At 33.1% G+C, this 18,329-nt stretch overlaps 1 protein-coding gene across 1 annotated transcript in view; it reads left to right on the top strand.

Moving 5' to 3' along the window:
• The window catches only part of m (zona pellucida domain-containing protein miniature), an 83,338-nt gene that overhangs the window by 4,521 nt on the left and 60,488 nt on the right, over window positions 1-18,329 (top strand). The window contains exon 2 of the mRNA XM_076119973.1: window positions 17,914-18,063. Coding sequence (XP_075976088.1) covers window positions 18,014-18,063 — 50 coding nt within the window. The 5' untranslated portion in view covers window positions 17,914-18,013. The remainder of the gene's footprint in view (window positions 1-17,913; window positions 18,064-18,329) is intronic.

Here is an 18,329-nt window from a genome sequence, read left to right as displayed (position 1 = left end):
GTACCACCAAATGTTTAAAAGTATGAAAATATTTAATGTTTACAAATTGTGTTTTTCCTTATTGTTTTGTGTTTTCGATAAATCTTTATTATATTACTTCAAAGATAAAGAAACAATAATGTCAAAAGCTTGCGATGAAGAATTGTGGTCAAACTTTTCTCAACAATATAAAACTACTACGGTATTGTTCAGTTGTTTCACGTATAAAGCCGTTAACAATAAGCGTGTTGGCTTGCACGTAATCTGTAGACGTTACTATTAACACATATACCTAGTCTTAAGACGAACTCTCACTCATATCACGAGTTTGATGCATAACGCGCGGGTTCCGCGTTGCGTTTGATGATAAATGATAAGTGTCATTTTGTCGTATAATTTTGAGTAATATCTATGAATATAATACTATTAGACGATGCTTAATTGGTGAAAAAAAACGTGTTTTTTGTTTTTTAAGGCACTGTATCTGTCTGTCTTTGTTACAAAAATTCTTTGAAAGGCAGCCAGGTCGAATGTCTGTTAATAAACAATTTATTTAGCAAAATTTTTAACTTTAGATCGAAACAAATTTTTAAGAAATGAAATCGTAAAACTACAATATCGGAAATAACGAAAATAATCATAATTTTTCGATTGATCTTACATCAATTTGTTTAATATAATATACTTTCTAACGCAACACATCGCATTAATATTTTTTGGAAAACAAAATATCAAAATATGAAGTTTCAACCTCACGGGTCCCTAAATATTGCGGTGCAGCGCGAGCTAGCGGAATTCCATAAAATCATGATTAATTTATTAATGTTATACTGCTCATCGCAGCTCTCTCCGCTAAATGGGGCTTACGCTTCGCTGGTCAGAGCTGCGTATCCTCTTCAAGTGTGAATCACTTGTGTATGTAATTTTACGTGCATTAGACAGCTGTTCTTCAGGAATTGTGAAGACAAAGATAGGAGGTTTGATTGGTTTTAATAATAGGTTTAGTTAATCTAAATATTTATAACATAATATAAGTTCATATTTGTGCATTTTGGACGCGGAGGTCTCAGGGTTTATTCTTTCTATACAGGAGTGTGACAGTAAACATTTCGGTAGAAATTTTGTAATATAACGTGACCTGCGTTCAACAACTAATTCTAGTTTGATTTCAATTGACAAGACTCAAGCTGGGATCTAAATTCGATTAAACAATTATATATTATATTATGGTGAAATTGTATTTAATCACTTCGTTTCTAAGTCATCAAGATATAATTTTACATTTAAAGCCTTAAAAAGTGTATAAATTTTACAAAAAACGAGTATTTTTCATAACAATCATTAGAACTATCGAGTCCGCTCCTATTATCACCTCAACCGCACATACACCGAACTAAAAAACCACTTAATAAATAGCTCCAACAGCCATAACCCACATATTTATACAAGACACGTAAACATTTCACAACATTTCGTCTCACGAACAGTAAGAGCTACCGTTCGCCCTCGTCCGAAAGAACGGGACCTTAGAATAATTAGTTGCCATCATACTAAGCAGACACGTGTTGTATAACACATGTATAGCTTTTCAATGAACGCTTTGACAACGAATAATATGTATGTAAACTGTACGGGAGTTGTTTTAGGTATTGTGTGTATAAATGTTTAGTTAAGAAAAGGAATACTTGTCAACTCCCAGTAAATTGTGGAAAGAGGAAAAAAGCTTCCATGTAGTGTTAGCACAATGTTGATAGCAAAGCAATATAGGAATTCTTTTATAATGGTTTTAAGATGAAATTTCGTAACAATTAACAATAGGTAACCACTCCCAAGTAAAAACTCTGTAGAGATAAAGTCATAGTAAAAATGAAACATTATTGCTACTAAATGCTAAACCAGGGTTTACACAAAACAGATAGCATTCGCGAAATTCTGTTATAGCATTGACTTCTACATCGTCCTGTGGGTACATTCGTTCGTGAGCAGAATACTAGATATATTTGCGTACAGTTTTAATAGAGGTTGTCATAATAGGGACTATGTTCCAAATATGGATATAACAGCGCATCTCATGTTTGCAGATATTCATCGAGCAAACAGATATTCATATGAGTCTTGTTTAACTTCCTTAGAATTTTCTTATAACTAGAAACATTCAGTATACAGTTATTACTTAGGATTGGTCATGAGTTATTTTCTTGAATTTTAAATGTTTTTTTCATTATGGTTTAGGGTTGTTAATGAAGTAGATATTACGAAAGGTCACGAAAACGCCCGAGACCTGGTTATATCCGACGTTTGTTAGCTGAAAGACAACATGACTATTTTTTAACATAAGACTGTGCATGGTGCAGCTTGCAGGAAAGAACAAATACCAAAAAATATATTAGAACAGCTGTAAAAATACATCAATTTTAAAAGTTGGGCCTAAAAATTACTATGACATTAAGATTAGTGCGCTTGCTAGCTTTACGTGGTTCGGTAAAGAGAGATCATAAAGTATTCTGTGTAACATTTAGTTCGCCACGGATTCTCATCTAATCTCCAACAATTATCTCATTAACTAGAAACAAGAAAGAAGTTTTCAGAAATTTTTTTTCGCAATTTATCTTTCGATGATAATTTATTTACAAACCGATAATGTAGGTGATTAGATTTACATAGTTTCTCTCAATTGTGTGCAGTCGTGTGTGAAACATAAAATTGTAGGCGCAAAATTGATATGTTGCTAGACTTTTTGCTTGTAAATGTCTTATAAAGTATGTTGTCTCGCCTGTCATAGTACTTATTTACATAATATTGACGTTAGAATAATAGGATTTGATTTCCAGAATATATACATGCGTATTTTAAAACAAACAGGTGTAGTCACTGCTAAATTGAACATAATAATATCCATAAGGATATACTTGAGTCGAATGATTCAACTATTGATTACTCCTTTCTGCTAGATGCATGTGCCATTTAATAATAACTTTTAAAATTCGAAAAATATTATATAACAGAATTGTCTTTTCCGGAAGGCAATATCAAAATCCAGAACCAAATTCACTCTCAAGAGACCACCAAGGCAGTTGAAACCACAAAAACTAAGACAAAATTAGTGCAAATGAACTCGCTTCATTGCCTCAAACCATTACAAATAACTCCACACTAACGACGCATCATAATCAAAGACAAATAGTCGTCTAATTTAGTTGAATTTGTCGCAGAAACTCGCACTATCAACGTGTATGTTCCACGCAAGTCTCAAATGTACCGTACGATATCGTAACCGGAGAACGCGTAGACACGGCGCAGGTTAAAGTGTCACGTGGTTTATGCCAAAGAAACATCTGATAAGAAATATTTACAATATAACAAGAATATTTCTGTATATCTTTGGTCATTTGTATGTCTTTCTTGCTATTTTCGTGCTCACTTTGTAGTCAAATGCTTTTAGTATTGTTTTAGCATACGTATTGAGTTTATCGTTTGATTGTGTATTGATGGGAGTTTATCTATTTATAGACTGGCTTTAGCATATATAGAAAACAATCCTGCGTTGTAAATTCATTTAGGTTATAAAATACCTGCGTACTAAATTTTATCAATATCTATTCAGTCGTTTATGCGTGAAAGAGAAACAAACATTACACATGCTTACTTACGTTGGCGAATGTAAGATGCTTAGACTTTACAATGTAATATTCATTTGAAAATGCGTAATAGCTTGTCACAATTCATAATGTTGACAAAAACATCCTCATTATCATCAATGCGAAGAGAAATCTGTGATCGAATGCAATGCTAATTGTAATTTATACACGTCGCTAATACAATGGTTCCTAATTAATAAGATAACTGTAAAAAGCTGTTAAAGATTTCAATCGTTTTTCTGTGAGAACGACTTAGTCTCATCATTTAGCAATAAATTGCGATTGCGCCGTCTTTCTAGCTTCAGTGACAGAAATTCTTTTGTATGTTTTTATTGTTATTAATGATGTTTTATTCGTTCGTAACACGTTATATTGCGATGGAAAATAATAAGTTATTTCTCTTGAACCACATTTGATATGTTAGTTGAAAATGTATAGACAGCGACGCCTATTGGATTTATAAATAAAAAGTATTTTATATTAAATTTGGTTTGTTAAAAAATAAATCGCGAGTGGGTTGGCTGAAACAGTCATTGGAGTTAATTATTAATTAAAAATCGTTAAATCTCTTTATAATCGTTAAAGCTCCTTTACGTATCCAAAATTATATTTTTGACTCAATACTTAAATTTTTTCTTCACCTGCTAAAATTATAAAGAAAACGATCGCCAAATTTTAACGTAGATATAAAAAAATAGTACACATTCCTCACAGAAGAAAATGTTATATTAACTAAAGAATGTCTAATTTGGTGCAAGCTTGGCGCGTCTATATCATTACAAGTCCGTACGTCCAGCGAAGCAAGACATTTGAAATTAAAAACATAACGGCAGAGTGATCTTGTAAACAATTGTTCCGATTTTCTTCGGACATTAATGCAACATCGCTCTCATTATCAACTGGTGCTCTTTATTACGGCTTTTGAAACTGTGTTGGCTTGTAGCGGACTTTAACTAAAGCTAAGCTAGTTAATTCTTGTAGTAATATCTTGCGCAAACTTGTACGTGCAAACTGTAATTCATATAGAACTGTTAAAGTGTACACATTGATATTTTTCTCAAATAATTTAAACGAATTAAACACAATTCTGTTCAATGGTTCAACGTACAACAAAGTCTAGAAACAAAATTTACAAAAAATAAATCAAGTTAATACATCACGATATCCAAGTTGGACGGAACATTGAAAAATTACTGTGGATTTTTTTTAAAGAAAACATTGCGAATAAATTAAAATTGTGATAGCATACTCTTAGAAAAGAAAGACCGAAGCAAACTGTATCTATGAGCACATTACATTCAAAGAATTCCCAGAAAGTACCAGACACAAACATTCAACAATTCGCAACACATAAAATAGGAATTGTAATGTCAAACAGAAACACGCCCATATTTTGGGGACACATGAATAATGCATGTTCGTCCATATAACTGTAAAATGACAATGCCTGCCCTCTTGCTCCCACATGATCGATGGACAGAGATGAAATAAATACGATTGGTAAATGGTCACTGTATGACTTTGTAGTTTTCGAACTGTTGAACGTCAAATATTTGTAGTAACACTCTTTATTTGGTCATGTTTAGTGAAGCAATAGAGGTCGTTGCTGTTAAAGGGTCTCTGGTCGAAGGCGCCTACAGTTTTTTTAACTTTAATACCAACTTTAAGTTTCATAGTGAGTCTGCTTAGTGACAAAATTGATCAAGTGAATTAATTCGGCTTGGCTTAAGTACTTATAAAGACTGTAATAAACTGTTAGCTAAATAGCTAAGAATAAATAGATATTCTTAACAAGCAACAACAGCAAATTATATGTATAAAAACTCTCATAGCTTACAATTATAGAAACAAGAGTTAAGTAAAGTTCTATAGTAGAGGTATCATAGGGTGATCAATTTATGACAAAAATCAATATAAACCTTTTAATACAGCCGCAATTAGGTTCTAACACTCTACCTGAACATTATTCTTGTACAGATTTTCGATGTCGAAGAAGTAGCTTTGAACCAAGTTCTGAATATTACTGACATGATCAGGCTCATTAATATTACAGAATACGAAAGTTCGGGAATCACAAAGCAGTGCAAACAAGTCAAGCCTGAATTTCGACAGCCAATTCGGGCACGTGATTGATTGAGATACGCACCGTAGTCGGTGCTTTGGTTTGTTCAACTTGTGTTTAAAGAGTTTGCCGATTGGTAGAGTTGAAATATGACGTCATTGTTCATCAGTCAGTACATGATTAAAGTAAGCTGAACAAAATTTGCACAGAAAGCAATATTGTATAGCTTCGAAATGAAAATTAAGTATTTAAATTTACTGTTGTAGAGAATCGCTCTTTCGAACAAGGCGGTCGGGAATTGTTTTTGAATGGCACTCTCTGGTAAAGAAAGACAGATTGTAACGTGACTTAAGGCGTTAAAATAATGCAGTCACAAGCGTTTTATAAGTAGGTACACATTTATCGTACTTGTTCTTATAAAAGCAATAAGTCAATAGCTCATAATGAAGAAGACAAATACCATAAAATGACCAAAAGCATCCAAAACGAGACTTAAGTTTTGAATTTCTCCATTTAATTACTTTTGAACCACATCCTAATTTTAACTCTCATTATAAAGGTCAATGTTCATAACGTTCTATACCACAACGTTCATTAAAAACTAAGGGAGATCATTTATTTTTCTAATGTCTTCATCGACACGCCGCTCGCTTTGTTATCGAACCTTACACCGTTCAATGGTACTTATATAACTAGCAATGCTTTTATTTCGACTATATGTTAGTGTCATCACATTATTTTGATAGGCCAGGTTTTGTAGTAAACGATTAGCGGGAGTGAGGGCGATTTTAGATTTCTTATGATATTTTGGCAGTTGTATAACAATTTTAATCGCAGTTTGATTAAAGAAGCTTTTCATTGAGGACTATGTTCAATAGTAACTGATATCCGTGTATGGTTTACCAATATTTTGTTATTGATACGCAAAATGAATATTTGTTTTAACACTTTCTAACAAATATAAAACAACATTTTCTTTTTAATTCGGGAATAGATGAGGGAAGAGAGAGAGCTACATTCAACAAAGATTGCTTCACGTAAAATAATAAAGTTTCCTATAAGTACAACGAATCGCTATCGCTGGCGCTTATGCAAACGCGTTCTACGAGACCTATACTTTATAGTCTAGCCTTCGGCGTGCCCAAATTAAGAAATTAATCAAACTTAACAAAGCTAGGAGTAATAAATAAAAATCATTAATATTTTAATTAAAACTTTGTCTACTTAATGACATTGGAATTAATCATCGCGTCAGGGCGGTGGGAAAATGATTTTTTCTCTTGATTAAATTTTTAATGGTATAATTATGGAAAAGAAAGATTGATTTAGGAAGGCGTGATTTAATTGTTTAGAAAGGAATTCTGGCTACCCATCACCTCACATTATGGTTTTTACTTTGCAAGTTAAATAAAGTATTTTGAGGCACTGTCTACCAGTCTTATATTTCAGAACCATCAACATCCTAAAAAGATCAAAAACAATGAGATCGTATTCGAAGACTAATGTATCAATTTGTTTCTAAAACAGCGAATATTTTTTCAGACGCATTAAACGATCTCAACGCAAAAAGCAACTCGGATACTTTTATTGTTTAGTGTTAGTTCCGGGCAAAGGTCTCTTCAACCCACATCTCTCCCTTCATCAAACAGATGCCTCAATTATAAATCAAATTGATCATAATCTTCACTTCAAATTCTTGAACAGCTTAAACAAATCGTGTCATTTCTATAGACAATGTTCGTAGCGATTCACGGTCCATCGAATAGAGATTGTCCCTCCATTACTCATTCACTGTTGTTAGATATTTGTGTCATTTGAAACTGATGCGGCAGACAAGGGAGTATACTATTGTATGGATTTGTTGTAGAAAGTTCTGACCTAAATGTGATTTACTTTGATAGTTCTAAAGCTTGAAAACAAAGACGAAACCAATCTTTCCTTCTAACTTGATATGACTAAATATAGAAAAAGTGCTGGGAGCATGCTTTGATCTCCCGTTTTATCCTTAGGTTACACTTACGGATTTAATTTGAATACAAACTCATAACGTAAGCGAATAATACGAAAATTGACGCAACATTCTTAACACGGCGTCAAATCGCTTTAAGACAATAAATGATAAAAATAAAGCACGGTTTTTAAACATTGTCGCCAAATATAAAAGCTTTTCTTCAATTAATATTTATTTTTAAAACAATAATCTCAATGGGATTCATGAAAAGTGGCATCTGTTTCTGGTGTTTGAATACTCCTTAATTTATTAATTTATATAGAGCAATGGTTTCGTCGTAATGTATTCTTACCCATTGTCTGAGTAATTATGTTCTACGAATAGGAAGCCCGTAATTGAAAATGGCATAACACATTTTTTTACCGTAATATAATAACAGATCATCTTATCTATTACAAATCATTACTTCTTAAATAGACAGGCTCAATGTCATACATGTTACTACCATTAATAGCCCGAGGTGTTCTAAGAAAAGACCAGTGTAAGCAGACATTTCATTATTTTCAACTAAAGCAGGGAAAACTTTAATTCGAACAGATTCACGGGTCAAGTAAACTGGTTTATTGCTGAAGATTGTGCCTCAAAGCTCTAGTTGCGAAGCTCCACATTTTCTTATGTTATCGGATTTTAATCTTTGTTTATTAGTCGTTAAGAATTATAATAGATTGTAAAGATATACGGCCAGGTGTGTGATGAGAAAAAAGACACAATGAGATATGATGATTAAATTTTTTTTGGACAGTTTTGTGGGGGATACGTTAGTCGTTATGTGTGGCTAAATTATATTTATGTTCGACTATGTGTAATACATTTTGAGTTATTGTATTACATATTAGTCATGAGTCGTTTGATTATAAAAGTAATAAAGGCCTAATAAATTGGCAATATTTTTTGCTGAATGCTCCCGTTGATAGAACATGACGTAATTCGTGATATTTAATATCAAAAGCAATCAAATCAAGTTAATTGAAATGTATTTAGCGAATTTCGCAATAGTTTTAAATAGCTAAGAAACTGTTGCTACCCATCATCTGATTGACTTAGCTCTGGCTTTTTTATATTATGAGGTTTTATCCAAAAAGCGTTCTATAACTTTAGTAAATTGCGGTAGTTAACTTTCATATTTACTTTCGTTAACTCAAGCTTCATAAACATCAAGTATTTGTACCGACAGTAAGTGCTCTACTTATAATATATACCAAAGTTGTATGCAAATTAACTTATAAAATACAGTACAGAGTATCTTACAATATTCTTATCAATCTGATAAACAATCTCGATGGCCGCAATATCGCGTGCGTATTATTACACAACATTATTCCGACATTACCGATAATATACAATTTCCGTTCCCTAAGGGTTGATGTGTACGATATACAATCTCTGAAGCAGGGATGTTACAGCTCTGTAACCGAAACTATCGGATATCCGAATGAAAATGGTCTCTGTAATCAATATCAAAGTTACAGATGTTTCGGATAGGGGCACACGCACAGTCTACATAAACTTTCCGAAACAACTTTTAATCTGTAACCGTATCAAAAACTAATATCATTTCATTAATATACTAGTTTATTAATAACTGAACATATTTCCTGAAATAATATATACAAAAAAGTTTGTATCGTACGTATTATGTGTAATCCAGGTTTGAAAAAGTCTGTGTGTGTTCCGTAGTTTTAGTAGCGTTATCGAGTAACAAAAAACAATCCGAACATTCACTTTTATTATTTGTAACCGCGTCCAAATCCGGATCCGATATTTCGTATCTATAACAGCCCTACGTTGAAGTTAAGGCGGAGACACACTGAGAACGCGATGCCCGTGTTGGTCGCTATCGATTCGTAATCAAAGGCATGTAATTATTGTCTGTAACCTCATAATCAGAGGTTGATTATGTTAGTTCGTAGATAAGTGTCAATAAAATTTTATTGACATTGTTAGATGAGGAAATAGTGCATACTTTGAACTAAAACATTCAATTATTTTTTCAATTATGTTGCAGCATTAGGTAGCTATACCAGAGACTTAAAGACATGCTTATGAAGTCTACATGAAAAAGTGATTCTTTTAGTTTCTGTTACTGAATTTACCTTAGGATCTGGCATTAAAATCATTATCTGTAACTTCCGTGCTTTGAATGGCTCGCAAGTCGGTCCTGGTTGTGGTCTACTAAGACAGCAGTCGTTGCCATGCGAAAGGCCTTTTGGTACTTGAACAACTTAGACACTTGGTTTACCACTAACGATAAAATAAAAATACCTGCATCTATCTTTGACAAAATTTAAAAAAATTCTAATAATAAATAATATTTCGACTTTAAACTGCTTACCAACACTTAAAACTTATCAAAATATTATCAAAACATCAAATAGTTTTTGTTAAACTACAAACAAATTAACAAAAAGCTTTTTATTGAATAAAAAAGGGGCACAACAGTCTTCACAGTATAAACACTTCGTGCCTTATCTAAATAAAGCTTACAGTCTACATTGCTCCCAAACGATCGCAATCAAACGAAAACGATGCGCCGATGAAATGAAACGATACAGATTAACGAACTTACCTTTACTGCTCTAAATACACCTCCGGCAAACTGTTTGTTATATAAATTACAAATACACAGCTGCTTCAGTCAGTAATATAAGCTATTGAGTTCAGCTTCAGCCCGCAATGTATGTCTAACAAATCAATTGATGTGAATTTCGTGAGATACGGAACGTTTATTGATATTGTTCGTAATGGAATTTTATTATTATAATTTGTATGTATGAAAGCGGTTCGTGATTTACGAATTAGGTATAATTGTGAAGCAGATGAATCTGTTGCATGAATTTTGTGGTTTACACTATTAAAAGTGGGAGGCACAAAAACTACTGCAACTATGTATATGGACTTAATAGTTTAAAGTCCGTGTGTTCTGTATTAAATATAATTGAAAATTGATGTTGTTGAATATTGACGTGATTATTCAATTATAAACAAAGGTAATACTTACTTAAACTATGTCACTTTCTTCTATTTGTTTTAATCAATGTAGGATTGAGTTTATATTTGAAATTTTATTAGGTAAAAAATTGCTACAACTGCTATGTTGGCTCATATGGTTTAGACGTAGCAACAGTAACGTATAAAATTTTCATACATTAGAAGAAATGTGACGTTCTCCCGTGGTTGATATTTTATTAGGTATAAGTTTCGCCTGATCAATAACCATTACAAATATTTATTATCTTGATCTGCTTATCCTATAATCAAAAAACCCTACATCAGGTATTCTGGTGTAATACCGTATCCTGAGGTATCGATCGTATCTTACTTAGTAAGCAATCTTGTCCTGTTGATTGTATCTTTGTATCGTTATACATAATTTGGAAATAAGGCAGACGGAAAGTTAAGAATAATTAATATTATACCGCAATGCGATCGTGCATTTTAACCCAGTTTGCTTGATGTTTTGGTACATTTGGGCGATTATAAATTAGTTTCTATTGCCTTTCACGGTGGCATAATCTACCGACAAATATAAATAGAAAAAAGATCTCTTCACTATCGTAGGTATTACTTTAAAAGTGGTTAATTTCGTACTTAAAAGTATTTCCTCGGGTTATTTAAAATGTAAAACGACACTAATCGATATTACCGTCTATAGAACATCGCGCTACAGGCTACACTTGCAATACAAAAGGTAAGAGTTTATATGATATGATTTAAAATAACTAATTAGTACCTATAAAGTGGTTTAAAGAGAATTTTCAGTAGATAGTTTCACAAATAATCTCAAGTAAAACCTTCTACAAGTATATATGTATGGCACGTGTAAGTACAGTTCAAATAGCTTTTGTGAGAAAGTTAGTTAGCAACGTGTGATATGTATTTACGTTTGCCGGTTACTGTATCCGTCATAGAGTCGTTTCCTTCGGTCATTTGGTTTATGTCGCGGCAAGTCGCGGTATGTGTCGTTCCCATGAACGATAATGGTTTTATTAAATGTGTAGCGGAACTGTTCGCGTTGGTATTCCTGAAAAAAGTAGTTTTTCTTCGTCAGTTTTTGGGAAAAGGTAATGATGATCAAAATTGGATCAGTCGTTAAGCGATGAAATATGGACATCATCGTCATTGGCGTATTTATGTATTGCAGATGTTTAAGGTGGCGTCAGAAAAAAATTGTGCACAAACAGAATTATTCGATATTCTGTAATAAGTAACATTGTTTATTTAAATAGCCTTTAACAAACCTTTAACCTTTTCTTCGGTTGAATAATTCATTGTCTTTTCAAATAAATTAAGAAAAGTGCATAAAGTATTGAAGTTTATAGTATTATAGTTAAAACAAATCCTCGTAGATATTTCTCTGTTGCCCAATAAACATCAGTCTTGTACAATGTACGTACAGTACCATTCATCCACCATATTAAACACCTGCAAAATTGGCATCAACCCAAATAGGATACAATATTCCTACAATTAACCTCAAAAGTAAACAACAGAAAGTTTCTAGTCCTTAGTAAACAGCTGTTAGTTAACCGCATCATTGTAAACAATGACTTTAACAGGGAAAATAGAAAATAACTGGCCATTTTGATGTAGGAAAGTGTAATCGGCTGTAGGTCGCGGTTTTATACGGCCAGGTGTTCGTTTTAGAAGTACAAGTATATATTTATTATAAAATTACATAGCAAAACGTTTTATTAATATAATCTACGGGTTTGAGGATAATAACTCATGTCTTTCCCGGTAAAATAAACTATCCCTTTACCGAAGTGTATCTATATTGGTTAACGGATGACGGCAAAAAATCTTCTCTTCATAAAATTGATCGCACTGAGGCACGTGTGGAACTTACTTTCTTACTTAATATATCGTACTATTTTACCCAATGAGGGCAAAATATTATTCTATCTTAAATTATTTTAATTCCTATACAACTGTGGAAAGCTAAAAAAGCACTTCTAACGCTAAAAACAAAACTAGGTAATGAATAAAACGTATCAATCTTACGGGATCTCATGCTTCAATCTTTTTACTCTTACCCATCAGAGGTGTCTAAACGCAGAAGTGCGATTCAACACAGAATTACAATAAAATTTACAAACGTACAAGGAATTATCACATCTATGAAGAGAAATATAAGGGTGAGAATAGCGTGTGGTGGTTTACTGGTTAGTATGTAGCATATGAATATATTACACGCTGAGCTATCAAGGTCTGGGGCAATATATACCGTTTATTACTGTATGCCCAGTAACTATTATCTCTGTTTATTATAATAAAAATATTTTGTACATGCGTCATTTTCTTGAAAGAGTCAGTGCGCGGAAAATGTTGTTGATCCAGTTTTAGATACTTGAAATTAAGATTTAATCTCAAAAGAGAATTTTAGAATTGATTAATGATACTTCTTTGGCCTGAAGTGCTTTTTATGTATCATAAGTAGATGTTTTTTACGCTATTTTTGAAAGAAAAGGCTACAATTTGTCATTCACTAAACAAATAAAGCGACAATTGTTGTTATACAATGTCATTTTTTAAAGAAAGTAGAATAAAACAAAAGTTAGAAAATTACTATTAACAACATTAAAGTCTCTCGTTATAAAGGCTCTTACAGAAAAGCTTACGTTCTGCAGTTAACTCGCACGTCAGTCAATGCGTGGTAGCAATTTAACTGCCATGCTATCGCTACACTGCATTGGTATTAAATCTTTGACATAAATCGAGAAGTCTAGACGTAAGTCAAAACCATAAGGAATTCATTGTTGTTTAATAAATTTTCTACTAACGATGGATACCACGACTTAGCGTAGTTAACTATGTGAATTTACTAATCTATGCAACATCGCACGGGAGTAGAAAATATGCTAGAGTGGCCAGAGCATTAACACTGTCAAATTGTATAATGTTTAACACATATCTACATATGAAATAATTGCATGCGTACGGAAAAGTGCTAACCCAATCGTATATGTTTTCTACGAGTTAAACAGTAGCCAAAGTTGCCGATGTACTCGAATACATACGTTTTCTTCAAGCCAAACAGTAGCCAATGTACTAGTCCCTCAAGACAAGCGAAGCGCGTCAGTGGGCTAGTAAACAGTCATTTATTTAAACCGTGTGCCATTATTGCCAGTGAATGTGTCAGTTGTAGCCAGGTGACTACTTAGTGACGGAGAAAATGTACGCGTTACGGTAGATTTTTTGTTGTTGTACCTAGATTAATTTTGATTGTAAAGCTTGATAAGTGTCTGTTAAGTGAGTGGATTGTTGTTTATTGAGAGTAGAAAATAAGTGAATCGTTTGGAGAGAAAATATTTGATACTGATTACGTTAATTAGATGTCATGCAGTTTTGCCAATGCATTGAAGAGAAAAGAAACTAATCCCTTTAATTCCGTTTTATTTTGCTTAAGTTAAGACTAGCTTTGTGGCAATCATAAGCTTCCCAAAGTGATAGAAACGCCAGGATTGGGTACAAAGTACGAGTAAAATTAAAAGGTCTTTTTTAAAACAGTGGTCTCAAACATTGAGAGTCTTTTCGCCAAAAATACTTTCTCATTTCACTAAATATATTAACGTCATAACAACACTTTTCTTTAAAATATTTGACCCGAGTCCTTTCCAAGAGATTCTAAGCGATTCTTTCTAAACACGTACGTAATGCTTTACTATCCAACTGGCCATACGCTATGTAAGTCACAAGCTCTCGTGGACGTCACATACGGTACCGTTACCGTCAGCATCGACCACGTCGGTCCACTGTCGAGAAACTACCGTGATGACACCACACTTTTAAAACAACTTCTATAAACAGTATCGACTGATTGGTTTTTTATGTATCTGCGAAATATTTTGAATTGATTTTCTGCGTATAGTACAGAAGAGTTTAAATTGTTATATTAGTCTCTATCATATGCGAATTCCTAATATTTTTTATTGCAGCTGCTGGAATAGAAATAACTTCGTGTGACAAAAAAACCCTAAATAATAAATTTGTAATTTGAATTGCCAGTTTTACTGCACAATAAATTGATTGAAAACGAAATTATTGTTTCAATAGCGCTGTTTAGCACAATATAGATTTAAATAAAAATTTAAAACAAGTGAAATCTATTCAAACGATAACGAAACGACGTCGAAGATTTTAACGTCCCAACTTCGTATAACCGTCTTTTAGTCTCTGTATAAAGAGTATTGATTGCCGTGATATGTTTTGACGGATTAGATACGTCGCACCGGTCGAGCGGTCGAGCGATCACACTTCACGCGTGTTATACCAATTGATATTCGGTATTTACAATAGGCTCGTCCAACATTGAAGAGTTCAAGATTGGAAGAGTCTTGGTTGAGTTAAACTGTGTGTGATTCGAATTAAAATGGTGTGGTACTTTTGTAGTTTGTGACTGTACAGGTTAAGATGGGCCTTTTCTTCTTTCAGAATTAAACAAGGCTATTGAAGGCTATATCTTTCTGTTGCAAAATTTTCCTGCAACTTTTTTTTTGCCTTTTCACCTGATTAAAATGAGTGCTGTACAATCTCTTTTCAAAGTTAATTAGATATTTGAGAATCGTATTGGCGACTTATTTTATGATTATTTTCCTCTTGTTAGGAGCGTGCAATGTAGTTTGGACACTAAAAAGTTGTTTATTATTTTAATGTTCGCTTGTAAATATTGCAGCAACAGTAAAGCTTGCATAAAAAGAATTTATCTTTGAGGCACTTCGAAAAATTGCTTGCATTCTTCGTTGAAAACGTGTTTTCCTGTTCGCAACTAGTGTTCATTGTAGGCAAAGTTTACAAACATGTTACGACTACAATAGTCCTAAATAACTTACTTAGTAAAACTCCTGTACAGGCCATTGTCCACCAAAAATGTTTGAATACCTCATTGTCCAGTCTATGTTAGCTTTACCGATTTTCTCAACTAACTGTTGAAGCAACGAAGCTTACAAATCGATTGTGTTCGAAACAATTGATTTGCTTAACTTTGCGTGGAAATTTAATGAACATGCCACTTCGAAAAGGGCACACGTCTCATGTGTTTGTCATGTGTGATGTACCCTTTTCGAATTGCATATACAATGTTCAGTGTGTTTACGTTAATGAGTTGTTTGTGTTCGGTTTACTTGAGGTTTCTGGGTGGGCACTTAAGTCTTTAAATTACTGAAATGTGTTTATTTATATGTAATTGACATAGGTTCTAAACCACATTAGAGTTGTTCATACATCAAAACAGTATTTAAGAAATAATGATAAAGTGACTATAATATCTTAAATATGGTACTGTATGCGTATCCCGTATCTCAGTTATCTAAGATACGTAATAACCTCCTAAATCAGATATTGAAAACTAGCTGACCCGCGCAACTTCGCTTGCGTCACATAAGAAAGAATGAAAAAAAATCCCCGTTTTTGTAACATTTTTCGTTGCTACTCCGCTCCTAATGGCCGTAGCGTGATGTTATATAGCCTAAAGCCTTCCTCGATAAATGGTCTTTAAATCGGCCCAGTAGTTCCTAAGATTAGCGCGTTCAAACAAACAAACAAACAAACTCTTCAGTTTTATAATATTAGTATAGACTAGCTGACCCGCGCAACTTCGCTTGCGTCACCTAAGAGAATGGGTCAAAATTTTCCCCGTTTTTGTAACATTTTTCGTTGCTTCTCCGTTCCTTATGACTTTAGCGTGATGTTATATAGCCTATAGCCTTCCTCGATAAATCGGCTATCTAACACTGAAATAATTTTTCAAATCGGACCAGTAGTTCCTGAGATTAGCGCGTTCAAACAAACAAACAAACAAACTCTTCAGCTTTATTATATTAGTATAGATAAATAAACTTATGAATGGTCGTTAAACTGTTATAAGATAAGAAAAACCACACTCAAAATAGTAAACATACAGAAACGACCAAATAGAATGTAAAAAGAAATAATCGTTTCAACGATTCCAACATCGGAAAAGCTATTAAGATAAACCAACGCTTACAAAGACTGATCACAACAAACGACAAATCGATATAAACTCTCGAATGTCATCATCACCTTCACATAATTCAACAAAACGAGATTCCCTCACGAATTCGGTCATTGATATAATCACAATCAATATATCTTTGTTTACCTTATATCGATTTCCTGGGAATTAGAAAGTTGTATCGAATAATCGAAAAGTCACTATTGTGTTATTCGATATCTCGTATTACCGCTATACTTATAAAAAACCATCTTCAAATTGTAGTTATTTGGCATTATGAGATTTCTTTTTTTGCTGCGATAATTGGTAGTTGTCCTTAATATTGTAAGTGACAGCGTAAAACTGCCTTAGGCTGGTTTTATGACTTTTCTACGTACGAAATTTACGAGTAACGAAGTGCGGACTCATCTTTATTTACACACTTAATACTCGTTTTAATTTAAATCGAACTCGTGCTAAATATAAATAATTCTGTAACATGATTTTTCAAAATGTCCGTTTGTATGAAAATCACTCAAAATATTAATTGGACCAGATTTTATAATGTAGACGTAAACTTTGCCAGCGCACCTCTGGTTTAGTTAAAAGTCCTTTGACGGCAATTGGCAATGAAAAATCAGAGCCTTCAGACATTAAAATAACCAAGAATTAAATAAAGAAAGCAGATGATAGGATGATTTAGCAAATAAATTGGAGTGTTGAAGTGTTCAAGTTTCTCCATTAAACATTACAGTGTTTTCTAATATTGCAAACATAGTGAATAATGACTGCCGACCAGTTTATTATGATGTTCCGATTGTAATGTCGTTTGTATTTGTTCGTCATGCTTGTTAATAAGAAGCTTTGGCGGGATGGTAAACAATTATTTTATTTTAACAACAAAGCTCTCAACTTAAACTGGGCAAACTTGCAAAAGTAATTTCACCACCGTTAAAATATGAGTTTTCATACCACCACGTTAGGACCTGTCTACGATATAAAAGACTAATAAACTTGTTATACGTCCTCCATCATTTAGTTACCAATATTGTGCCATGCTATATTGCAATTCTGATTTTGACGTTGCTACTTTTTGATGCAGGCAAAGTTAAAATGGAAACTTAAATTAAAAAGTTAAATTGGAAACTTTGCCATGGAATTATTTTTCGGTCTCAATGAAAATATAAGACAGTCCTACTAATACATATTTAGCTAGACTTACTCATTCAACGATTTGTTCTTAATAACTAACGTTTAATCACAATTGTTTCAGGTAAAGCGTTTGAGCCGTGAACTTGTGCAGTGCTATTATGTTCAGTGCGGCGTGCTCAGACAGGTGACAGTTGTGTTGTGTACATGCCATCGTGTCGTGGATGATGACTGTTTGGCGAAAGAATACTAGTCGTCGGAAATACGGGGGCTGGTATGTAATGTATATACTTTATTCCTTTGATAATATTTTTTGTAAAATTATTTAAGGAATAGGCTTTTATCGCAGTTGATTCGTTATAATCTGTTTTTAGTTTTTTTATATCGAGGATATTCGACAAGTAAATGTTCAAGTACTTATGTGCAAGGTTTACATCTCATCTGGTCCTTCAATCAAAGCTTTCTTTTGTTTGAATAGCAGCAAGCATAATTTTGTTATTGTCAGCCATGAATAGTTTATTACTTATTATTGATTAGTAC

This window comes from Anticarsia gemmatalis, chromosome 11 (assembly GCF_050436995.1).
Source record: "Anticarsia gemmatalis isolate Benzon Research Colony breed Stoneville strain chromosome 11, ilAntGemm2 primary, whole genome shotgun sequence".
NCBI classification, from domain to species: Eukaryota; Metazoa; Arthropoda; class Insecta; order Lepidoptera; family Erebidae; genus Anticarsia; species Anticarsia gemmatalis.
This window is presented reverse-complemented; position numbering and strand designations above follow the sequence as displayed.